The sequence below is a fragment of the Protobothrops mucrosquamatus genome, unplaced genomic scaffold, assembly GCF_001527695.2.
Source record: "Protobothrops mucrosquamatus isolate PMUCROS unplaced genomic scaffold, P.Mucros_1.0 scaffold151, whole genome shotgun sequence".
Lineage (NCBI taxonomy): Eukaryota > Metazoa > Chordata > Lepidosauria > Squamata > Viperidae > Protobothrops > Protobothrops mucrosquamatus.
This window is the reverse complement of record NW_015386516.1, coordinates 443,616-466,686: the sequence shown is the minus strand read 5'-3', so window position 1 is coordinate 466,686 and position 23,071 is coordinate 443,616. Positions and strand designations below refer to the sequence as shown.

Genomic DNA, 23,071 nt, shown 5'->3' with positions numbered 1-23,071 from the left:
TGAAACTTGAAGCAAGCCCAAGATGGGGCAAGCATGATCCTGCTCTTTATTTGTTTTAAGCCATTACTTCAACAGAGTAGGATGGCTCTAAACTGGGTTCTCTCAAGGCATTCTGACAGGTGTCTTATTCACTCTCTGCAGAAAAACGAGGGGGCAGGAAGAAAAGAGCTAGGTTTTCCTGCCCTTAATTTGAAGGGGTTGCAGAACTGGTACCTAATCCCTATCAGATGTTTTACTCTAGGCTATCTTAACTTCTCCGTGTCCATTTCCAAAGAAGGACAAGTCAAGTCTTCTATGAATCACTCCAGCCTCAAAGTCACTAAAATGGCATAGATCCATCCCATATTGTGGTTATTTCATATACAAGAATAGAAAGATAATAATCTTAGAACAGGTGAATATAAAATTCAGATCAAGTTTTAACAATGACTACCAGTGAAAGCTGGCAGACATAACGCACTGATAATAGGGAAAGAATTCTAAACGGAACACTTCCTCAAGAGGACACTCCCAGAGTGAATAAGCTTTTGAACACCCACGACATTCCTGAGTGTTCTCCATCATTATTTACTGCTTTCTACCAAAAATAGCATCGTAAAGTATTTTGTTTTGAGACTTCTTACAACACATAGTCATAATCCTGGTAACGGGCATCTTTGTATACATCCAGAATCTCTTAAAGATGTTCCCTTACTTGTTGACTTTTTCTGTTGTAAGTCGAAGAGACATTAATGTGTAAGAGAGAGTCTGAAATGGAGCAGCATACAAACTTTAGTAGTAAAGTTCCTACAAATCAGATGACCAACATAACCAAGTTAATATCTGACCCAATACATTGAAAGCAACTCAGATAAAAGAGCTTTTAACTCAATTTATTTTTGCAATATTGTAAACTATTCAATCCCCTGAGGCTCGGGCTTGCGATCAATGTGAAAGGGACATAAAACAGGAAGCAAATAAAGTTTGTATATTTCAAAAGTTAACCATAGCAGGTTAGACATGATCCAAACCTGTAACATGTTTATATGCCAATAAAGGGTGACATTTGAGTTTATTTTCAGGAGAGGAACAATCTCTATCACTTACATATGAGGTTTTCCCATAGGAAAGAGGAATAAATCAGTTTTTTTAAAAAAAAAAAAAGTGGGGAGAGGGAGGGAGAGAAAGGTATATGGACCATTCCTCCTTCTGAAAGCATCACAAAGAGAACATGGGCATATTGACAAACCTTCTCTGTAATAGACCCCAATCTCTGGAATCTCTCTCAGAGGTATAAAGTTATTCTTTTTGCATTTCACAGGCAAGTAAAATATATTGTATTCCAATGAGCCCTTGGCTGGGGTTTCCATCATAGCAACTGTCTTATTCCATCATAGCAACTAACTGTCTTATATTATTATATAACAGAGTCACCGGTATCCATCATGGTTGGCATAGGCTATCTGCACTGTGAAATAAATACATATGTACACATACTGTATACTCACATATACTCTAGGACAGGTGTAGATGAATCAAGGATGATAAATAATCACAGTGTGTAATTGAAAAAAAACCACTTATGGGTTCATTAAAAAAAACTGGAACTTGTATTACCTATCATACAGTTCCAGCATTTCCTAAAAAAGCACAAGTAATCATATCAGCAGGGTTTTTATACATTTTATTAAGTAAGGAGAAAGTTCAAATCGGTGTCTTATCTTTCAGATGTCCCCTGAAAAATTAATCCTTTTTTTGTGCCAGTTGTCAGTGTGAGTTCTCTCACTTTTCCCCACCTACATTACTTTCATGCAGAAAGAGGACAGACCATTGCTTTTTAGAGCCATGTATTGCTTTGTTAGATGACAAGATATCTTAACGTATTCAGTTCAAGAAGCTTGCATCCTTACAGTATATCTGTAATGACATGAGTTCTGAAGTTGTTCTTGCTTTCTGAGGCTTAATCGCTGAAGTAGTTAAAGGAGAAAGCTACTGCAGATATGGCAACTGCCACTGCTATCACCACTCCTGAAAAGAAATAAAAAAATTGAAAGATAATGCAAATTGGTATTTCAAATGAATTTTACTTTAATTCATCTCCCGCTAAAAACTGCATTTTTGCTAGTTTAATTTTGTAGTACATTGTTTATAGACTTTCTCCTGTGGATCTATTCTGGGCTTCCTCAGGCAAGGAGAAAAGTATATTAATAAAATAAGGAGTAACTGCACCAGCAAAAGAATGCTAGAAAATCGGGAACCAAAGCAACTGAGTCAATAGGCAATGTGTGTTCTTTATATTCATTCATTCTGTATCTATCTATCTATCTATCTATCTATCTATCTATCTATCTATCTATCTATCTATCTATCTATCTATCTATCTATCTATCTATCTATCTATCTATCTATCTATCTATCTTCCATAGGTAGTCCTTGTATAATAATCTTTAGGACTTGGTTGCTTAGCAAAGTGATTGCTAAATGAAATTGCAATTGCACTTAAGGGTTTTACTGCAACTTTCCTTTGCTTAAGACGGTCATAAATACGAGGATTGATTGCAAAGTTATTTTTTCATCATTGTTGTAACTGCAATTGGTTGCTAAATGAGGACTCCCTCCCTCCCTCTCTCTTTCATATATCCATCCTTCCATCCATCTACCTAAGTATATAGACACCCACCTCACAAATGTGACTCTGGGCAGTGTACAATAAAACCAATAATTAAAACAATCTTAAATAACCATTAAAGCAATTAGACATAAATGTAAAGAAGATTGCATGAGAATGCTTCAAGGAAAGTGATAAATCATATTAAACATGACTATTTTAAGTAGTTCTGGAGCAAAGGCTAAAATACATATACCCATATTTTGATGTAGTTTCAATAGTAGCATTTCTTTTGTCACTTGATTTGGTTGTGCATTATCTTGGAGTTCCTTTGGCAGGCTTACTTCAACTATAATTAAAAGAAAAGAGGCAAAAGCATGTGTTTGTATCTTGCCTGAACTTCATCTCTAACCTAATGTTCCTTTTCTTCATCAAAACTCTTTAAAAAAAAGGTTTTTTCAGAGCCCAGGATGGAAAAACCAAGTCTATGAATGCAAATTCGTGTTGCGTAATTTAATTTTGCATACAAGTTATAAACAGCTCTGGGTCTTACTTAGACTGCCTTTAAACTCACATCCCAAGGCAGAATATCCAAATAAAATATATAGAATAATTAAGAACTGAACAAGAAATGAATTCCACTATCTTTTGAAAAATTCTCCCAAAGATTTCTTGCATAATACTCAGCATCAGCAACTTTTGTGTGCTATACTTATTATTATTATTTGAAAAGATGATGTATAAACTATGTAAATAGCTTTTACATAGATCTAACCCAACTATGGAGGCAACATGTGCATCAATTATTTCTCCAAATAAAGAACCCACCCAAAGCAAGTAATTTTTTTTTCAATATTTCCATCTATGGCCATTTTTCTGAATGCTTACAGTAAATAAATACAGCATAAAAGCAATGAGCACTTAAACTTAATAGTCATAGTTATAGCAGATAAACAGAGATGGTATTAATCTATTTTTATATTAATTCATGTAAGCTATATTTTCTGAACTGTTCTGCCAACCATCCCATTTGGCACATTCAACAAAAGAAACTCCTGGCTCTTTAGGATGACCAAGAGTATAGCTTTATTGAAAGATCCATCTAGGCATAGCAGAAGCAAAGTCAGTTCTGGGATTTTCCTGCGAAAACCCACATTGGTAAAAACCCCTTTTCCCATTCCGAGTTACCCACAGTTCATAGTTCACCAACTGAGTTCATTCCTTTTATTTTGAGAAAGACTGTCTGCGCCACTCAAACATTTTCCATAACTTGACCTTGGTGCAACAGAAGGCTCTCATGCATTCCATAGTCTTCCCCCTCCCAAGGAATTCACCACTCCTCCTCCTGTCACTGTTTTAGCAACTTCAGGTACAGGCAACTATGGAGTCAAGTCAGGTTTGAATTTTAGGATATTTAACAGCATTTTTAAGAAGAGAGAACTATGAACTCCATGTTATGAATTGCCAACAAGTACAATGATTACTAAAATCATGGAGTAATTATTCTGTACGTAAGTAGTCAACATTTCTATAGTTGCAAAAATATAAGACTCAAAATATAAGACTTTTATATATATATAAAATGCTTACTTATAGGAGAGCAGTTAAGAGGCATAATCATAGTATTGTGTTCCTACCAGAAATTCTACCCATATAATTTCTAGTAGACAATGTTGAATGTAAATGTTAGGATGGTGTCCTAGATTAACATGTCCCTTCGTTTTATATAGAAATAAACTTTGTAGAAATGTCCCTTTACAAATCTGAATATCCCAGTGGCTATCAGGTGTCACAGCAGGTACACTTGGAAGTGTTATTAATATTGGCAGTATCATAGTCTTTCTTAATATGCCGTAAGCTATTAATGTCAGTATAAAATGGAGTAAACTCAGCAACTGACCAAATGGTTTTACACTTTTTTTGCTTGTGTACACTTGTTTAATATCCAGAATGGGGAACAAAGAAATAAAAAACTGGCAAACAAAGTTTAAGAAACATTGTCACTGCATCGCCCAAATGCATTTCAGTTTTAAAAAATCCAACTTTTGTCCATAACAAGACTCAATGAAACAATCCTGCTTGCCTTGCCATGGAAGTCATCTTAATCACAACTATTCTAATGCAAGTCATGGTTACTCTGTCCTGTAGGACCAGAATTCTTGGATTCATTAACTCTTCATCAACTAGATTAAGAATAAATTAAAGGGAAGAGATTGCCCTCAGTGAGGTACCCACAATCTGATTTGTGTTTCTCTGTTCAAAACCTTTGGTAAATAGAGGCTGAGACTAAGTCAAATCCCTTAATGTATATCTTACTTGTTCATGATAAGAAACAGAAGTTCCTAAAATACAGATCTGTGAAGTACCTATTCAGTTATCAGTTGTTCAGAGGATCATGTTTGACAAAACTAGTTCACACATAATTAAAATGTTTTAAATAAATATTAAAACTAGCAGGTTTTATTCAATGCAATAAATTACATCTAGCAGAGGTCACTGAGCTCAATTGAGAAACAGTCCACTGAAAAAGCAGGTCTCTATTAGTCATCAGTTGCTCTAGTGCACTATTATGCAGTTGCACAAATTATACAACTGCAGATAACACTTATTGGGATAATGAGATAATTTCCAGAAAATCATCCTAGCATTTGTTTCCTTTGAAATGATTATTCTCTAAGAAGCCACCATCTTTGTATGAAAGATTTTGAGAAAATGGAGAATTGTAAACTCATTTTCTGAATTTTTTGGTTTCATGTTAGCCAAGAAAGTGAATTTGTAGTGTTTTCATTTAGGGTTAAGCTAGACAAGATATAAAAGGTGCAATCTTTAGTTGGGAAAAAATCTTAAAATATTTTTCTGTGCTTCAGCTAAAGATTGTTCTACAGCTCATCCCATGCTTAGCATTCATGAAAGGGCAGATATAAGTGTGCTTGAATGAGCTTCTGACACCAGATGGAAAAAACTGAATACCATTATTATTCCAATTTTCTTTTTCCTTGGGCTATGTGGTTGTAAACAGTTATTTTAAGTTAAATTATTTTAAGCAAAAGATAGCTCCTAGGCCATTTTGTTGAACATCTCCTACATTGTCTTAGTTGGTGCTTAGCTCCAAGGAAAATTAATAAAACATATTTTGATCACAGAGTGCAAAAACCCCCTAATGATTAAGAAACATTTCTTGCAAAAAATTAAAATAATTTGCATATTAAAATGCATGCATTTAAAATGCTATTTTGCTATAATTCCATGCCCTTATCTGGTTACAAGTTTCAAAAGTGGGAAAGAACCCCAAAAAAACTTCCTTCATATATCACAGGGAAATGTTTTGGACATATAAATATATCATGTGCCTTTGGAACCCATTTAAAATACTGAAGGACTCTGAAGTAAAATGTGCTTCACTTTCAAGTTTTATTTCTGAGTAATTCCCAACAGAAAACAATCTGATTCTTAGCAGCTACATTTACCTGTATTCATTTCCTCAGCAATATGCAAATCATCTGATTGAACAGCTTGGTCCATCATTTCAAGAAAGCGTTCCTGAATTTCCCTGATTGTCTCATCACCAAATTTATAATCACAAAGCAACACATTGGATCCCACAATGGGAGTGAAAACTCTACAAGGCAAGATGTGATATTCAGAATCTAAAAAAAGAAAGGGAATCCCTGTTAATTACTAATAAAAAGCATTAAGAGCTATATCCCGTTCACGCTCACATAAATTATGAATACACATATAATTTTCAATATTGTAAGACATCTCATATATATGAATGAAACACATACATAGCATCACTACTACTTTTGAATAAGCATAATAATACACCAGCAAGCTCCCAGCATCCAATTTACATTAAATTGACTTCTTATATTTTTTGAGTGCATTGAAGAGTGTTGCAGGAATCTTTAATTGATAAAGGCACTGATGATGTTACCTAGTTGGGTAATGAAATGTCTGCAAGCAAACAACCAAATTCAGAGAGCACCGGAGAGCATAATTCAACTCTGAGCTACATATATTCTCTTCTCTTGAGGCAAAGGTAGCACTTGGGAGACAATGCTGCCAAAACTCAAATTTGAAGTTGAGCAGCACAATTATGTCCAGGCTTTTTGTTTCATTGTGTTTCATTTGTTTCATGGAGATAAGGAAATTTTAAGAGTGGAAGAATGGTAAGGATAGTTACTCCCTCTCTCAAAAGCCCCTCAAAAAAGGCAAAGAGTGTATGGGTAAAACACATTTACATTCTTTCTGATGACTCCATGGATTGTCTGTTGCGAGCATTCTAAAAATTGGAAGATTAAAGGATTAAAGGCTCCAATCCCTAAAACAGCATCCAGACCCAAGAGAGGGTGAAACACTAATTGTGCTTAAAAGCTGATTGCTAAGCATGTCCTATGATGAGGCCATAAAATATGATTTGTTATTATATTATTACAATATTATTAAAGATGTGTGGCTTCCCTTGTCACAAAGCAAATTTGTGCACCATTTTACTATAATGGCAATAATTCTCATCTCTATGCTCCTCATCATAGAAAGAGGGAGGAAAGACAGTTTTATCTAACATAGAGTTTTTTCCATTTCCTAGAAAAAAAAATGGTACTTCTAATCAAGTACTGCTTGCTGGGCAGAGCATATAGCTGAGGTTAGAATATCTTTCTAATCCATGTCATCAAAGGCATATTCTCCATAAAAGCTAGAACACAGTGAATCAAAAGGCTGTTTGTTACTTTTGCTGCAAAAGAAGAATATAAGTCATTGGCAACATTTGCCATTGAAATCTGTGAGACCAAAAGACGACATTAAGGAACAAGGAAACATGGATGGAGGTGGAATATCTTGAGAAAAGGAAAGTAATTCTGAAAGATTTATGTTTCAACAGTAAATGTAGTTACTATATATACCGTATATCATGCAATAGCATTCGCATATATACACAACAGATGCTACCTGAAGAGTTAATTAAAAATTATAAGTAACTTGGCCATATTAGTTAAATATGAATGCTTTCCAAAAACAGGTAAATTAGGATTGTGAATACTTGTCTATTTCTACTCAGTACATGCAGGAATATAGGGAAACAAAAAGGCAAGAGAAATTGTTTCAATTTCTATTATAAGAGGCCATAGAAGTCTGCTTGATCAGCTCTCCAAAGACAACAGGAGATCCTCAGCTTCTGAGAAAAATATAAATGTAAATTAAGTTGATAAGGGTGTCTGGAATTCCCCGTAGACACGTTGGCACACTTTTCACCATGTTGGGGATTCCAGGTATAATGCTGGGATGCTTAATATAATTTTTTTCAGTATGGGACAGCATAGTTTGTCAGAAATGCCAAGTTGGTTCTAGTTTTCGTCACACATCCCTTACCCATTTTCTAAATATTGTGACAGAAAAGTCCAGAATTAAAATACTTATAAAAAGTGCATTTTTAGAGAAAATGTATAGAAGAATGCACATGCAATGTTGATGCACTTTCTAAAAAACCACACACTTATGTGGAAATAAGCTCAAATAAAATTAGTCTGGGGAAACAATATTAAATTTTTAAAAGCATACGATTGGGTTATTGGGCTCCTTACTTCTCTTACTTTTCTTTCCTGGTGTTTCATTGACAAGCAGATCTTCAAACAATATTTCACAACGATCAGAGAGAGTGTTTATTATGTCTCTCTTCAAGGCCTACAAAAGAAGCACAGAACAACACGTATGAAAGCTATGCACGTGCAAAATCCACCATTCTGAGCCAATCCTTGGAAGATCCATGGGCTCAGGGAAAGAAATGAAGTGCTCTGGACTCCTCTGCAACATTTTGTTCCCAGTTTGATATATTCCTAACACACACTCCTTCTAAAACTTATAATATAAACTTAATGACTGCTATAAAGGAGTTGAAATCATTGCCAGGGATGCTGACTCTGAAGAAAACTAAATGCATCCATCTTTGCAGAGAAAAGAGTGTGTGATAAATTAAAAAACAACAACAGGTTACATGACACACGGTGAAAATTCAGCCTGCCTTCTAGGCGAGATTTCTGGGCAGTTTGGGAGATTGCCACAAAAATGGCAATAGAGTCTTTTGGCTACAGTAATTTTTTAAAAGAGTAAACTATTTGAAGAGCGCCTCCTGCTAATGTGCAATTATTATTCCCTCAGCAGAAGGTGGACTGCGCCTATCACTTTATAGGAATCAGGCAGATACTGAAAATGGATTGAACTCCCCATGGGGCTCTTATATGGATAGTTTGACATTAAAGATAGGAAATGCTCCTTATTCTCACCATCTTTCATTTCCTCAGACACCAGCTATATTCATATATCACACTGTGTTAGAAAAGTCATTTGTACAAATCCAGGACTTATTTGTACAAACATAGCATAAAGAAATCATGACTAGGCATAGACTACCATTGAGTCATAACCCCCCCCCCCATATAATAACACCTCCCAGATCTTAACTTGAAGAAGGAAGGTTTAAAATTAGCTACACTTCCATTGAAAAGCAATGTTTAAGACTGTCACCCCACTCCAGTTATGCTCACCTTGTCAATAGTATCCTCAAAATGATTGTTACACAATCAGACGTTTGAAGATATACTGGGACTATAAATGACAAAACTAGGGAGGGTTAATATGGATTTGAGGTTCTGTTTTGTCGTTTTTGAAGAAAAGCATGCATGGAACCTCTGGGCAAGAAATTTGAATTATTGCAATTATATCCCTTATTTATATTAATTGCTAGCAAAATCAGAGATCTTGACTGGAGCATGAAAACAACCAGTTTTTTCAAAGATGAGGGATAGTAAAAATACCTGAACAGCATCTTTAACTTTAGGCTTGTTATTATGGATGTAAGCTTTACATTTTAAAGCTCCTTTATGGAGATTTATGGAGCCACTGCAGATTTGGACCGTAGCTGTTGATCTGGAGTTTGTACTTTGCATCTGAAACAGAGAATAGGCAGAAAACACAAATAGTACACGTTAGCCAATTCCACTCTATCTTTAATAACTGTAAACGTGAAATTTTATTTTTGCTTATTAGAGTTCCACATCATTGTAATTTCCAAACAATCCTCTTAATTACCAACATTAACAGACATCAAAATGTACAATACTGAAATATCCTTGGTAAAGAAATAAACGTAATAGTACATTTAAAAAAACAAAGAAAAATAAACAAGGTAGCATTACCCCACTTACCTCCAAAGGTTCTTTGGAATAGTTCCATTTTAAATAACTTCCAGAAGGTTAATTGAGAGGGGGGGGGGAAATCTCATTTCCAGAGAGAGGCTGTTCCATAAAGTGGGTGCTTTCAATGAGGAACGCCATCAGGGTCTTTTCTACATTGGAAAATGCTTAATGCATATTCTTTATTAATATTTATTAAAATGATCTGCATTCATACTGAAAGATAATAGACTACTTACAGCCTCCTAAATAAATTAGCAGATATTTCAACCAGCTTTCATCACTTACCAATCATGTTACAAACAATGCTCATAGAAAGTGAAAGCGGTATGGGCCAAAAAAAACACAAAAAAAACCCCTCAGAAAAACCTTCTGTCGTTCTGTAGTTTTTTATTATTCTTATGTTTGCTGAGATGGAGAGCCAAGATTGTTAATTACCAATTTGCATAAGACTATGTACTGATATGTGAGCGAGATCTGAATGGAGGATACATCTTCTTACTTTTTAACCCCTTTGTCAAAAAGTTTACTTACCAATTGTGTTAAGACCTTAACATCAAGATTCCTAGTAGCTGATGTCATATATCCTCTTGATTTTTTCTGTAAGGATAATTCAAGTATAGAAGACAGCTGAACTGAAAAGAATATTGGTAAGGTTCAAATGCTAAACTAGAATCTATCAGAGAAAAACATTTAGACATTTGCGTATTTTATTTTGTCTTAGCTGTTGTGATTTTTTACAGGATTGTGTGACAAAAACCTTTAATGAATTGGTGAAGTTTTCCACCCTTCTGCAAACACTTATCATTTATTTCATAGGTAATATTCTGCAGTTCAGCTAAGTTCTAGATAGTTAATGTTAATAGATATGCCTTTGAATCAGTCTTGAATCCTGGTGACTGCCTGGACAAGTCTGTGCAGTTTTCTTGGCAAGATTTTGGAAAATGGTTTGCCCATGGTTTCTTTCTATAGTTGAGGTAGTGACTGGCCCAAAGTCACATGGATGGTTTTGTGCCTGAAGTAGGATAAAAACACACTGCCAGTTTCTAATCTGATGCTTTAACCACTACACCAAACTAACTCTCTAATACGAAAAAGTATTAGTTTATTTTTTAAAAATGTACTCAAAGTATGGTAGAATATAAAATCAGCAAGGCACAATCAGACTTGCACGATCACCATACTGGAGAATGTAATGCTTAACTCAAAGAAAATTCTGGTGATGATAGGGTATTTTACTTTGCTTAAGGTTTTTTTAGGTATAAATATTAACCACTCTACAGATATTGTAGATTACATTCTCAAACAATGTGACTTTAATCTCTACTTTTGCATTAATGCACATATCAAAATTAAGCTACAATCTAGAAACAAAACAGATACTATGCAAAGGTTTTTTTCTGTTTTGATGCAAAAGAGGCATCTTAGAAGAGGTTAAACTCTACTCTGATTTAGAATAGTCTAAGAATATATATAAGATCTTTTCAGTAACAAATTAAGAATAAAAACGGAGAACTGAAGCTTGCTACAATAGATAGAAAAATCTGGAAAGAATTACTTGGATCATGGGTTGGATCCAATTTTCAGAAGTATCATATCAATCAGCATAAATTTTCAAAATCACCTTATCAATTGGTATAAATAGAATAATAACATGGAAGAATTTCTGGATCAAGAAGAAACGGTAGCAGCCCAGATTTTCTGTTATTAAAATTGTGAGTGAAAAGGAAGTGAGGCAACCTGAGAGATTGTTTAAAAGTCAGCAAATAGATTTACTTCCTCAGATTAAAATGCTCTCCCAGGAAACTGGATATGAACAGATTCAGGTTCTGCTCCTACTGAATTCAGTGTGGTTCTGCTAAGAGAAATAGCATTTATATTCCAAGTGTTCTTGATATATTAAACTAAGAGGAATGAAATTAATTTTTCTGACCGCAGGTGGAATAACTCTGCCTTTTGGGTAAGATTGTGATTTTGTCTTTCTCAATGAAAATGTAAAGCTAAACTATAATGTAATGTCTATGATTACATAATGTCTATATGTAATCAACCATGCTTACTCCTGATAATTTCAAATAAATGTTTGTGGGCTAGATGGGCAATGTTTAGCTTTCTTTAATTTAATTTACAGAAACTCATCATAAGAAACACATTCCCTGAATCAATTGTCTGAGTCAATGGTCTCCCCACTCGAGGTTAAGATTGTTGGATATTGTAAAATCTGGGAAATTCCACAAGGGGAGAGATTCTGGTCACAAACAATGGCAGGAGAATGATTTCTGTGAAAAGGACTGAACTGTATGTTTTATTTGCTATGAGCTTGAAAAGGAAGTGGAAACTGTAAAAACAGTCAAACATGGAGATATGCTCCATGTTGATAGCGAAAGTCGATAGGATGCCATGAGGCTCAAGACTAATGCACTGTTCCCGTTCTTCTTCCTTCAGTAGAAAAACAGCCTTCTGAATCTTTAAAACTATTTCAAATAACAGACAAATTATCATTGGATAAAATGATGAGCAAAGTATCTCCATGGAATAATCTTTCGCTTCTCAGGAGAATAAGGCCCTCTTGATTCAAATGATGCCCACTGGACTCTCAGGCTTAAAGTCTACATCTGCTGTTGAGTTAAAAAGGGATAAAAATATCTCAATGTACAAGTGTCTGTTTGACCTGTTCTCTTACTGAGTGATACAATAATACAGGCAAGTGGAAATCAAAGGAAAGAATATCTGGCCATATCTCCCTTAGCACCACTGACAGCTGGGAATGGAGTTTTAGAGCATCAGAAACATTTTGCTGAAGTGATCTGGTGCCACCTTCTGGTTAATTATGCAAAACAGACAGTGTAAAAAAGGGCATTTATGAGCATTGATAGGGAGGGAGGGTGGGAGGGATGGAGAGAGAGAGAGAGAGAGAGAGAGAGAGAGAGAGCAAGCGAGCGAGAGATAAGGCAGGGATAGAGATAAGGCAGGGAGACTATCTTTGTCAAGGCATTAACACTAGGATTTTGCCTGAGAAAGGGAGGAGCAGCATTGGTTCAGCATTATTAGACTCATGAGATCAAACTAACAGGGATGATTTCACTGACTAGTTTACTATAAGAAGAATCCTTTTAAAGTAGTGTATGATAGAAACCATTGAAGCCATGAATGACTTCACTCCACTTTTCTATGCATTCTGTACTTTGATTACAGACTGAAATCCAATAGCAGAGTTTACTGTTGCTTATCAGCCCACTCTGATGAGGTAAAGAATACCATTGATGGAGTGCCAAGTCATTAAACCATCCTTATTTGAAACCATTGGTAGAGACAGGAATAAGGAGAAAGAACCAAGGCACGAAAAAAGCTTTTTTTTTAAGGAAAAGAGAAAGAAAACTAAGCATAGTTATTGGTATTCTAAGAAAAATATGGAAATAAAGAATGAGACAATTCTTAAAGATCATTCTAGGCTAAAGCAAGAAAAAATGGGGGAGAATCCAGAAAGCGTTAATGTAACATCAGACTTTAATTACACTGTTTTTCTACTGCTGGAGAATTTAAAACTTGGACGCCTTCAAGTACCAAAACAGGAAACGCTTAGAAAATTTTTGGAAGTTAGAGGGGAAGATAAAAAATCCACATTAGTCCAAAATAGATCTCTGAAGGTATATATACGCAAAATTGAAATGGATAAAAGAAAATTAATGTATTCATCCTGGTGACTTAATAATACAATGCAGCTTAAAGAGTGCTGTTTTTTACTGGAGTGTCTTCTTACACACTGGTAGTTCTTGACTTAATGATCATTTGTTCAGTGACCATTCAAAGTGATGATAACTTACACAAAGTGACTTACAACAATTCCTTGCTTTTATGACTGTTGCATTGTCCCATGGGTCATATGATCACAGTGCAGACACTTGGCAACTGACTCGCACTTATAACAATACCGTTGTTCTGGAGTCACATCATCGCCATTTGCATCCTTCCCAGGCAGCTTTCAACAAGGAAAGTTAATAGGGAAAACTGTAGGGAAGTGTGCAAGTCACGTCTTGCTTAACAACCGTGTCAAAAAAGGTCATAAAACTGGTTGCAGTCAAATGATGCCTCACTTTTCCTGGTTCCTATTATGATCTTAAATCAAAGACTACCTGCAATTTTTCAAAATGTCCTGAAATAAGAAGATAAACTCTCCCTCAGTTTCTACATGGATAATATGGATTATTTTTTTTTTTACCCAAATGTAACCATAACTCTATACGATAGTTTGGGGGCTTGTTTAGACGTTCATATATGAGCCCTAGTGAGATTTATTAATGCTAACTAATGCCCATTCATAATCAGTTTTTTAAAAAAGCCTCTATCTTAGCACATTGTCCAAATTTGATCATTATATATTATTAAGTTAATGTATGTCAGTGTCAGTGTGCTCATTTAGCATGTTACTGCTTGAATAAACGAGGCATACATTTGGGATTAGATACTCCTTAGGGCACACAAGACATTTATAAGCTAAGGCGAATAGGACAAGAAAATCCTGCTGATGATGTTACCTAGTTTGGTAACAAAACATTCAGAAATTATACTGAAACAAGCTTGGAGAACAAACCACAGCCGAAACCGCCTTAGGTCATCTTGCTTTCAAAATTTGATTCAAACTTCCAATATAAAAAAAATGTGCTGTATTAGTGGTTTGCTTTAACAAAAGTTTCAACTGTTTTCAATAGAGCACCGGAAAACCTATCATGCAAGCTGCTACAGAGGACAACAATTTCAAGTTTACATTGTTTACTACCTACCTGCCCTTCCAGTAAGTCAGCATCTTCCTGTCTGGCTTGTCCATTGATCAAAAAGACAGCCTCCTCTATCTGTTGGGCCCAACGTCCCAATCCATTCTATAAATCAGAATCAAAAACAAAAGGGGTAATTTTACTGAAAGATCAACTACATTTCTGACCAGTGTTAAGTGAAATACATTTAATAATTTTAAAAGCCTAAGCTGCAGAACAACCCGCAGATGTTCTCTTCTAAATGTAATTTAAATAATTTTAGATCATGAAGCAGAGAAGTTGATTCCTTCTAATTTTTATACTAGTCACTAAAGAACGGGTATTAACTGTCATGTGTGGATACATCTACAACAATGTTTAAATAAAAATATGACATGATCTCTAAGCCATTGGTAACTTAGTGTTTCAAGGTCATACTCTTCTTTATCTTGAGTATGGACATGCTAGATTACCAATGAAAGGATGGCATGTTATTTTCCAAGTATTTGTTAGTGAATTGCCACTGTTCAATATTTCTATCGTTGACATTTACTGTTGTATACTACTGCTAAAGGATATACAGTATTTTTAAACCCAAAAGTTATGTTTAACCCTTATATTTCCATTCTATTGCTCATTCCAATATCGGATTTCAAGAGTAGCAACATATATTACTGATGATCTCTCTTAAAATCAAGACAAAAAAAGAAGTTAAAGAAAGTCCTATTGGGGAAACAAGTCACAGTTTGAGGAGCTTGCAAGAAATTAGCTGACAACTGTTAGGATACCAAAGAAAGATGTGCAGGCAAAAGACTAAGGAAGGCAGAGGAAATGATCTAAGGTAAAAAATATTCTAGTGAAAAAAGCAACAAAGCCAATAAGAGTTAAGCCTTATGATACAATTAATAACACAAAATGGTTTTTTTTAAATTACCCTTATATTTTTTTCTAAGTTGTGGCTGGCCAAGGTGGCAGGGAGAGGAATATGTATATTAACATTAATTGTGCATTCTAACGATAGCCAGGAAGCAGAAAGAGCATTCTGGTATTTCCAGTCTGCCGGCTTAGCTGTACTCTAAAGGAGAAAAAAAAGAGAGGCTCAATTATTACAATAATCAAATAATCTCAAAACATAAATGATAAATCACCCAATTTAAATGACTCAATCTATGCATTTATTTATGAATTCAATAAAAGTTATTCTGAAATAAGCACATGCAGAATTGTAGTTTGTGTATGTGTAATTGCTGCTCCCATACATACTTCTTTCGAGCAAACTTTAAATGGGAGCTAGCAGAGCCCCACTGAAATCTAAGAACAAAACTATAATTTGTATTTATTTACTTATATCCTGTTATTGTTTTCATAAACAACTCAAGGCAGCAAACATATCTAATACTCCATCCTCCTCCAAATTTTCCCTATAATAACAACCCTATGAAGTGAGCTGGCCTGAGAGAGAGTGAATGCCTGGCCCAAGATCACCTAGTCAGCTTTCATGCCTAAAGCAGGACTAGAATTCACAGTCTCGCAGTTTCTACCCTGGTGCCTTAACCACCAGGTAGATGGTTCCACTTAAAGGTACCACTTAATGGCAGGTAATTTAGTTGAGATTGGCAACACAAATTCAATTAGTTAATTGTTCTTACCCAATACAGAACCTACCTTTGGATCTTGCACATCGTAGGTACGACAAAGTATTCGTTTCCAGTTAAGGAATAGTAACTAAGTGTATTTAAGAGATACTACAGTAATAAGAAGCACTTAACACTTTTATAATGAAACACCTCCCAGCCATCTCTAAAGATCTGAACTAAAACTCAGTCTGTTCAGATCAGATAATGCTTCCTTTTAGCTAACATAAGCAACAAAGAGAAAGCCGTACATATCCAGCACTGTTGCTGGTTTACGTGATAAAATACATTCTGTAGTTAAATACACACCATTAATATATCTATTGTATATTGATCCCTGACACCTCCCCCCTGCCACACACATATTTCATTTCCCCATCTCTGTTAGATCTTCAGCCCAAATTTGTTCTGAAAACTTCCAATCCTCTGGGCAGCACAACACGAAAGGATAGAGCCTGTCTTTGAATTGTTCCCGTAGATTTGAACATAGCGCATCAATATATCAGTTAACTACATTTTAAAAATAGAAGGTTGTTGAATTTTGCTTTTACTTTTACTGAGATCACAGGGCAGAGCTAGCTACAAAACAAACTAACCTTTATCTAATTTATTTGGAATTATTTGAATTGTATAACTGTGGAAAGGTAAAAGCAGAGGCAAAGCCTGAATTATAAACTGTAATTTAGAAAGAGCATAGATCGTCCTATATAGTCATATGAAGACTGATGCAACAAGGATACTTCTTTGTAGTTGAACAAAGATGAAGCGCCACTCTATCTGAGACATCTTCTTCTGAAATGCTCCACAATCTCTTTCTAGCTGCAGACTTTTCTATTGAAAAAAGAAGCTTGGAGAAAAGCAGAACAAGAACAGAGTCAAATCTGATTCTTAGGTACCTTATCTATCCTCCCATCATGGTGGTATAGAATATATTAAGCATATAGAGTTTTGTTATTCAAGCCTTTGTTGGTATAGCTCTTTGTGTTGCTTAGTAGAAATACCCAGTGCTTGTGGCCTTGGAATGGAGACAGATAAAATAACCCAAACACTTGTCCTTGAGCACCAGAATTTGGTAATAACAGATTGCAAAGTAAACAGTGATGTTTGCGTACATGTTGATAATATCAGGAAGGATACCACAAGTGTGAAAAGTAACAGTAAGATCAATCTAATAGTTTATCCAAGTATTCTAGAGGAAAGGGTGCTTTTATCTTTGAGTTATTTATTTGTTTCAAACGTTATTGACAATATTATATGTAATATAAAGTGAAGAGTGAGCTTGGTTGAGGCTCTTTTCCTGCAAGGGAGCATTTCATCTCTCTCTCTCTCCCTCTCCCTCTCTCTCTCTCTCCCCTCTCTCTCACCCCAAGGCAATCCATTTCATCTTGGCAACTTACATAATAGAAAACAAATGTAACTTGTAAAAATATAAAACAAATGTTTGTAAGTGAAATAAGAATAAAAATAAAACAAAATATTACTTTTATTATTTACCTTCCGCAGGATATTTTGGATTTCTTTTGCCAGCTCTGGAACTGAAATGATAAAAACACCAACAACTAGCAGTCCTCCAGGAAGCATTCTTGATACCTAAGCAAATCAAATGCAAACATATTATTACTATTACTATTGGCCTAACACTCTTGCTTTGAAAGAGGCAGTGATGCACCCATTCCTCAAGAGGCCATCCTTAAACCTGATGGTTTTTCATTATGGACCAATCTTTAACTTATTGAGAAGGTGAGCAGCCTGCACTTGAGGAGAACTGTGGAGGAAACAGATTATCTAGATGTGTTTCAGTCAGGTTTTAGGATGGGTTTGAATACTGAGATAGCCTTGATCACACTTGTTCTTGGCTTGTGGCAAAGCCAAGATGGTGTTATGCAACTATCCTTGTGCTCCTTGAACTCTCAGTGGCTTTTGATAGTCATAGTAGATGCTTAAGTAGTAATTTATAGCTAAACAGGTTTGCAAAGGTTCAGTTATTACTATGTCTCACAGCTGTCCAATGGATCTTCATGTCCTGGTCGTACCTCCTGCTCTGGAGTAGTGACTTGGTAGTTCCATTGCCAGCATCTACCTTCTAGGACACTGGTCCCCAACCTTTCTGGCTCCGTGGACTTGTGCTGGTGGCGGTTGCAAAGAGTGCATGGTTTTGTGCATGCACCCCTTGCGCAAATACAGCTTTGTGCACTCACCAACTGCTTGTGCAGTCCAGTTCCCAACGGGCTGCGGGCCAGCCCTGGGCCACAGACCAGGGGTTGGGGACCCCTGTTCTAAGGTGTACTTTATGCAACATCTGCTCCCTAACCTCAACATTTAGAGAGAAATATGGTTCTCACAATCTCTGCCCTTCTGCTGAGTAGAAACTAAAAAACAACAACAACCCAAAATGGAAATAATTCCAATAGTATAATCTTGTGAACCTAACAGAGGCATATGGCCACAGATTTCAGTCCTTTAGCTTTTCTCATTGCCTCATAGGAGACCAAGAAAACCACAGTTTATTAGAAGAATAAAATGATAATACCCATTTTAACTTTAAATATGCAGATATTCAGCGTTGGAATTAACCCCTTGATTAAAAAAGAAATCCAATGGTTTGAGAGCAGAACTCAGACTAACCAATCAGAAATCAGTTTGCCAAATTCAAATATAAGACCCTGGTCAGTCCCTTTTCCACTGTAAAGCGGCTTACTCTGCCTCTTAAGATGACAGCCATAGCTGACAGCAAAATATCAGCATACCAGAAAACTAGATCATGTCCATTCATCTCAAAAGCTCATCACTGTTTAAAATCCTTTCTACCTTCCCCAGATGGATATCGGCCTTATGTGTATATGAGAGGATATCTCATCCACTTGTGAGTGTCCCAGGCTACCTGGCAAGCAACAAAGCCATATTCAAGAATGCAACATGGCAGAGCAATCTGATTATATCTCATACAGCAGCACTTTTCGTGCGGCTGCTGATAAAAACAGGATTGCCAACATGATCGCCAACGTCCGATAACGAATATGGCACAAGAAGAAGAAGAAGATGAATGTTCCATGTTTAACTGTCCAAAAACAGCAGAAGGCAGCATTAACTTTAAAAAGAAAATCATTATGAAGCTGAGACAGGTTTACAAGAAAAGTACTTTTCTATGTCAAAGTAAGACAATTTTTATTACTTGTCTGGCATGTGCTGCTGTCCATTCTTCATCAATATTAGACAAGTTTGTATGGTGGTTTGCACTACTGTTACTTTCTTCCTCTTTTACAGGAGTTTGAATAGCCAGCAAAACATAGTCTCTTTGCTGGGTACACTGAAAAATAGAAAAGATAAAGTTGCTTACAGAACAAAAAACAGTCCATAGAGACCATTTAAAGGCACTTCTTTATACAATGGTGTCAACTGGACCTTCTTTAGCTTATATGCATTTCTAAGAATTCATTTATAGATTATCTGTGCAGTACATGTCATCAGAAACTTGAATCCAAATAAGAAATATAAGACTTAAAGCAAGTGTAAATAGCCACATAGATAAAATGACTAAAAACATTTCAAGTCCAGGGCTTCCAAAATACACAAATAATATTTTAATACTCTAGCTACCATTTGAAGCATTCAACAACATCAGTTCTGTTAACAATCACTAATAATCCAAGAAAACTATCCTAAAAATACATTAATGCAACAGATTGTGAAAAGAAGAATCAAAAGACGCTCTAACTATGCAGCCTATTTATTTTCTGTTTGTACAGTAAGGAAACCTCAATTTAAATCAGTGTTTCTCAACCTTGACAATTTTAAGGCATGTGGACTTCAACTCCCAGAATTCCACAGCCAGCAATGCTGGCTGTGGAATTCTGGGAGTTGAAGTCCACATGCCTTAAAATTGTCAAGGTTGAGAAACACTGGTTTAGATGATTCTTTTACATGACAATAGCTAAATTATTAACAGATACAGTGTTGAAATGATATCTAAATAAACATGTACAGAATTGTATAATTAATGAAATACACCAATAATAAAGATGTACATTGGTAATTGATGACATAACTGAAGTTGCATAGTATTTTCTTGTCAAACTGCAACAGAGGAAACATAGGTGAAAAAGTACAGCAGACTTACCTGCCCTATTAAAAGACCAGTAATAAGTCTTTTTGATTTAGCATTCAAGTCTGATAAATATTGTCCGACAGTTTCCTCCACGAAGTAGCTTCTTCCCATTATTACAAAGTCTCAATTGCCCAATCATAGAATGTGTAATAAAACTTTTATAAACGGGGCAGAAGAAGAGGCTCAGTAACCCTAGAAATTAAGGGAACAGACCTTAGATTTCTAATCTTAAAAACTCAACAAAGGAGAAATGCTACGTAGGGATTAGTATTATTGCACCTCATCGATTTTTTTTTTAAACTTAACTTTTCCATCTCCACCCTTGCAGCCTTCTTAATGCAGTTTCCTATACAGCAGCTGCAATCCAAATTACCTCTTTCGTTTTATTTCTTGTTTTACCGTAGTTGTCTTACTGTACAACTCCATCCAAAGTATCCACCAGATTCTTTCCTTTACTCAAGCACTGATGTGTCCTCCGTCCGTCATCTCTCCGCGCCAGTACTCGCCTTCCTCCAACAGGACGCACTCAGATGACGTAATCACGCACTTAATTGGACCCCCCCCAAAAATCCTTGCATTCCAAGCGTTTTCGGATTTTCTTATACAGTACTAATTCTTTTTCTTTCTTTTTGTCTCTTAGGTCAGAAAGCGCTGAAATAGCTGCTTCCTGCTTCTCCTGTGTCCTTTTAACTTTATATAAACATACGAAACCGCCCCTTCCAAATAAATTCCGCCGCATCCAAGATGGCGTAAGGCAAGAGGGCAAAAACGCTGGATGTATTTCCGGCGGCAGATGAGACATTTCCTTCCTTGGGATAAGAGAGCTATTTCTAATAGCTCGTCAACTGAGAGACTGTAGCTTAAGTTAGCGTTTCCCAACTTCATCAACTTTTAAGATGCATGGACTTCTAACTTTTAGAATCCAGCTGGGAGTTGAAGTCATTCATATCAATTACGGAAACTAAATCCTTCGACACGGCCCTCGTTGGTTTCAAATGCTGACATCCCCTCAATGCAAAAAAAAAATAATAAAAAAATTAGCCTTCCACATTTCCAAATTATGAATTTGGGTAAGCTGCTCCACGCGTCACTAAAGCGAAGCATCCCCATCCTATGCTACGTTCCACAGCAGCTAATTTCGACATCAATTGTAGGAATCTTAATTCCAAAGGTGTTTTTTTTCAGGAGGCAACTGGGCTTTCTTGTTTTTCTTTGAAGACGTTTCGCTTCTCATCCAAGAAGCTTCTTCAGCTCTGACTGGATGGTGGGGAATGGAAGGACTTATATTCCTTGCAGACCGCTGGTCATTTGCATTCTTTTAGAGCAGTGTTTCTCAACCTTGACAATTTTAAGGCATGTGGACTTCAACTCCCAGAATTCCACAGCCAGCATTGCTGGCTGTGGAATTCTGGGAGTTGAAGTCCACATGCCTTAAAATTGTCAAGGTTGAGAAACACTGTTTTAGAGTAATTGAGGTCATGTGGAGGTTTACCTATGTCCTCAGAGTCACCTGAGTAGTGCAAATGAGTGTGGAGTCTTCTTGGCTGCAGGATATTTTCTGCCCTATGTCCCTTTCACTGTTGAAGACAGGCGCAAGCAGTTGAGGGATGAATCTGCATTGTCTGCATCTCAAACTGAAGCGCAAATGGTTCCCGTAGTCTGCAATGTTTTCTGGAAATCCGTCCATACTCCCGCACCATTTGAAGGGTTTTCATCTCAAAGTGCATAGCTAACCTTTCCATTCCCCACCATCCAGTCAGAACTGAAGAAGCTTCTTGGATGAGAAGCGAAACGTCTTCAAAGAAAAACAAAGTCCAGTTGCCTCGTGAAAAAAGCACCTTTGGGACAACCATGACCTGGATGACCGAGAATCTCCATAGGCATGTAGTCCCAAAGGTGCTTTTTCACGAAGCAACTGGATTTTCTTGTTTTTCTTTGAAGACATTTGGCTTGCCTCGTGAAAAAGCACCTTTGGGATAACTATAACCTGGATGACTGGGAAGCTCCATAGACATAGACATGTAGGGATCCAAGCAGCTTGTTTCTAGCGACTGCTGCGCTTTGCGCGTGCGCCCTTCGGTCACGTGACGCGCTTTCCCAGCCTTCCTCTTCTACCCTTTCCGGGGGTGAAGACTCAAAAAAAAACCACGCACAAAAAAAAACGGAGGTAGAAGTGGAGAGGGAGGCATTTTTCTGCAGGCTGCCCAAGATGGCGGCGGTCCTGCAGCAGGTTTTGGAGCGCGCCGAATTAGTCAAGCTGCCCAAAGCCGTGCAGGGCAAGTTGGAGCGATTCCTCGCCGATCAACAGAGCGAGATCGACGGACTCCGCACTAGGCATGAGCGCTACAAGGTGGACAGCGGTGAGTGGGGTCGCGCTGCAGGGAAAAAAAAGCTGGGTCGGATGGGATGCGGCGGGCGCGGGCGGTCCATCTTTTCCTGCGTGAGCGTCGGGAAAAAAGTCGAAGGGGGGAATTGGGAGGATTCAGCCTGGCATCCTTTATTCTAGTGTGCTGGGCATGTCTACAAAGGGATGAAGCTAAAAGGGGAAAAACCAACTTGCTATTGTCTGTTGCATTGAATTTCCCTTTACCAGGAGCTGTGCTGGCTGCAGTGATGGATATTGTAGTCAGATACATTTGTATATAAAACATAGCACCTCATGGGGCCAAAGGCTACTTGAGCCAGGCTTCAATTTTTAACAGTAAGACGTAGATGCTGAGTTAGGATGTTGCCACTTTGATTGATCGTATTATACCAGATTTCAGCCAGCGTGGCTGTAGTTGTGTACAAACTTAGTCATA

At 36.6% G+C, this 23,071-nt stretch overlaps 2 protein-coding genes across 5 annotated transcripts in view; one reads left to right on the top strand and one right to left on the bottom strand.

Annotated features, from left to right (window-relative positions):
• Nucleotides 1-1,147: 1,147 nt before the first annotated feature.
• On the bottom strand, nt 1,148-20,791 carry ODR4 (odr-4 GPCR localization factor homolog). 4 transcript variants are annotated; one of them, XM_015813314.1, is made up of 14 exons: nt 20,644-20,791; nt 20,283-20,462; nt 19,338-19,472; nt 17,660-17,755; nt 16,906-17,012; nt 16,197-16,233; nt 15,466-15,606; nt 14,562-14,657; nt 10,315-10,380; nt 9,403-9,534; nt 8,173-8,272; nt 6,055-6,234; nt 2,844-2,936; nt 1,148-2,007 (listed from the first exon to the last, which is right to left on the bottom strand). In XM_015813314.1, the coding sequence occupies exons 2-14, from the start codon at nt 20,379-20,381 to the stop codon at nt 1,940-1,942; spliced, it is 1,350 nt and encodes a 449-aa protein (XP_015668800.1). In that variant the 5' UTR covers nt 20,382-20,462; nt 20,644-20,791; the 3' UTR covers nt 1,148-1,939. The 4 variants fall into 4 exon arrangements, with proteins under 4 accessions (XP_015668800.1, XP_015668803.1, XP_015668801.1 ...); XM_015813317.1 differs by having other exon boundaries at nt 8,182-8,272; XM_015813315.1 differs by having other exon boundaries at nt 20,670-20,791.
• Nucleotides 20,792-22,441: 1,650 nt separating this feature from the next.
• TPR (translocated promoter region, nuclear basket protein) overlaps nt 22,442-23,071 on the top strand; it is a 63,838-nt gene continuing 63,208 nt past the window's right edge. Inside the window, exon 1 of the mRNA XM_015813312.1 lies at nt 22,442-22,630. Within this exon, the coding sequence (XP_015668798.1) occupies nt 22,480-22,630 (151 nt within the window). The 5' untranslated portion in view covers nt 22,442-22,479. The remainder of the gene's footprint in view (nt 22,631-23,071) is intronic.

Coding starts and splice junctions, on each gene's coding strand:
- ODR4 (XM_015813314.1), bottom strand. CDS start 20,381: ATGGGAAGAAGCTACTTCGTGGAGGAAACTGTCGGACAATATTTATCA. Junction 17,756..19,337: donor CAGCAGCACATGCCAGACAA/GTAATAAAAATT, acceptor TGATTTGCTTAG/GTATCAAGAATGCTTCCTGG. Junction 10,381..14,561: donor CTGACTTACTGGAAGGGCAG/GTAGGTAGTAAA, acceptor TTATCCTTACAG/AAAAAATCAAGAGGATATAT.